Source organism: Solanum dulcamara, chromosome 1, assembly GCF_947179165.1.
Source record: "Solanum dulcamara chromosome 1, daSolDulc1.2, whole genome shotgun sequence".
Lineage (NCBI taxonomy): Eukaryota > Viridiplantae > Streptophyta > Magnoliopsida > Solanales > Solanaceae > Solanum > Solanum dulcamara.
In genome coordinates this window covers 86,128,227-86,129,579 of record NC_077237.1, presented here as the reverse complement: position 1 = coordinate 86,129,579, position 1,353 = coordinate 86,128,227, and the positions used below count along the sequence as shown (strand labels likewise).

Sequence of the window (1,353 nt, the reverse complement as noted above, 5' to 3'; positions counted from 1 at the left end):
TCATTCTTTTTCTTCTCTTCTTCTTCTCCTTCTATTTCAAGTCCAAAAAAAAAACAAAATACAATGGAAGGACTTATTCCATTAGTATACAAAACCATTAAGAGAAGCAAAACTCGTCGAAAATATGAATGTCTCTCTTTTGGTGCTGCTAATACTTACAATATTGAAAATTTCTATCAAAAAAATAGTGGTAAAGAGTATGAAATGTCGTCAATTGATGATCAGAAGATGGTTGACAATGGTGGTGGTGATCAAACGGAGAAATACCGTCATCATAGGCGAACACAGTCCCTCCACGTGGAATATACCGGCGGAGTTTCACCGGAGGATAGTACTCCGGTGAAGGATAAACAACTTGTGAAATTCAGAAGCCATCGTAGAATGTTTTCATGTGTAACTGGTGGATGAAGATTTAAAGGAGTACTACGTTGTTTTCAAATTGTTTTTATATATATATACACATTTGATATTCAAAAATTACTGACTCGATTAATTCGAATTTTTGTGTCCCATGTAAGACTCACTAGAAAGGACATGTAATTCTGTCGAATCCATGACCTCCTGATAATTAGGGGGTGGAGGGGATTCTTCCATCACACCAAAGGCGGAGCTATTAATTCGGTAGAATCAGTAATTTTAGTTAAAACTTTGTGTTTGTGATTAAATATCCACGTAAATGTGTATAAATAATCAAGAACTCTAATATGTTATATTTTTAAGAATTTAAAATTCATAAATTTAAAATTCTGAATTCACTTCTATATTGATTCCACCGCATTTTAATTGTATTATCTTCCATCTATAGGTGTACTTGTAAAGAAAAGTACTGAATATTTATTGTGATAATTTTGATGTTTATATATAAATAATAATCCCAAAAAAGTGAGTTAAATTGGACTTACTAGCAACTCCCTCTTGTGAATTATTGTGGAGATAATATTTTGAAGTTTAGATTTGCAAGAATTAATTGTGTTCTTCTTATTTTTCTTGCTGCTTTTTTGGTTGTTAAAGTTCTCTATGAATTTCCTAGCATCTAGAAGAAACAATGCTTAATTAAAAAAAGCACAAATTCTTGACAACAATATAATCTCTTTTAATTTATGTGTCTTATTTTATTTTTTTAATATGATTAAAAAGAGATATAATAATACTTTTTATATTTAATACTGGTTAATTCGAGCTCATGTCAGATGATATTTGTAATAGTACAAGATTCAAGCGTATTTTAATAATTTAAATGTATCATTGATGCAATTTAAGACCCTTTTACTTTTTTAAAATTTCATATCTAATCAAACTAAGACACATAAAATAAAACGGGTGGAGAAATTACTTGTTTCATGAACCAACTTG

General features: G+C 29.7%; 1 protein-coding gene across 1 annotated transcript; it reads left to right on the top strand.

The window, feature by feature from the left end:
* LOC129890433 (uncharacterized) lies at positions 1–729 on the top strand. The gene has a single exon (XM_055965993.1). It carries the CDS (start codon positions 64–66, stop codon positions 406–408), a length of 345 nt encoding a protein of 114 aa, XP_055821968.1. The 5' UTR covers positions 1–63; the 3' UTR covers positions 409–729.
* Positions 730–1,353: the final 624 nt, after the last annotated feature.

Bases quoted from the DNA above. Each gene is read 5' to 3' on its own strand.
- LOC129890433 (XM_055965993.1), top strand. From the start codon at position 64: ATGGAAGGACTTATTCCATTAGTATACAAAACCATTAAGAGAAGCAAA.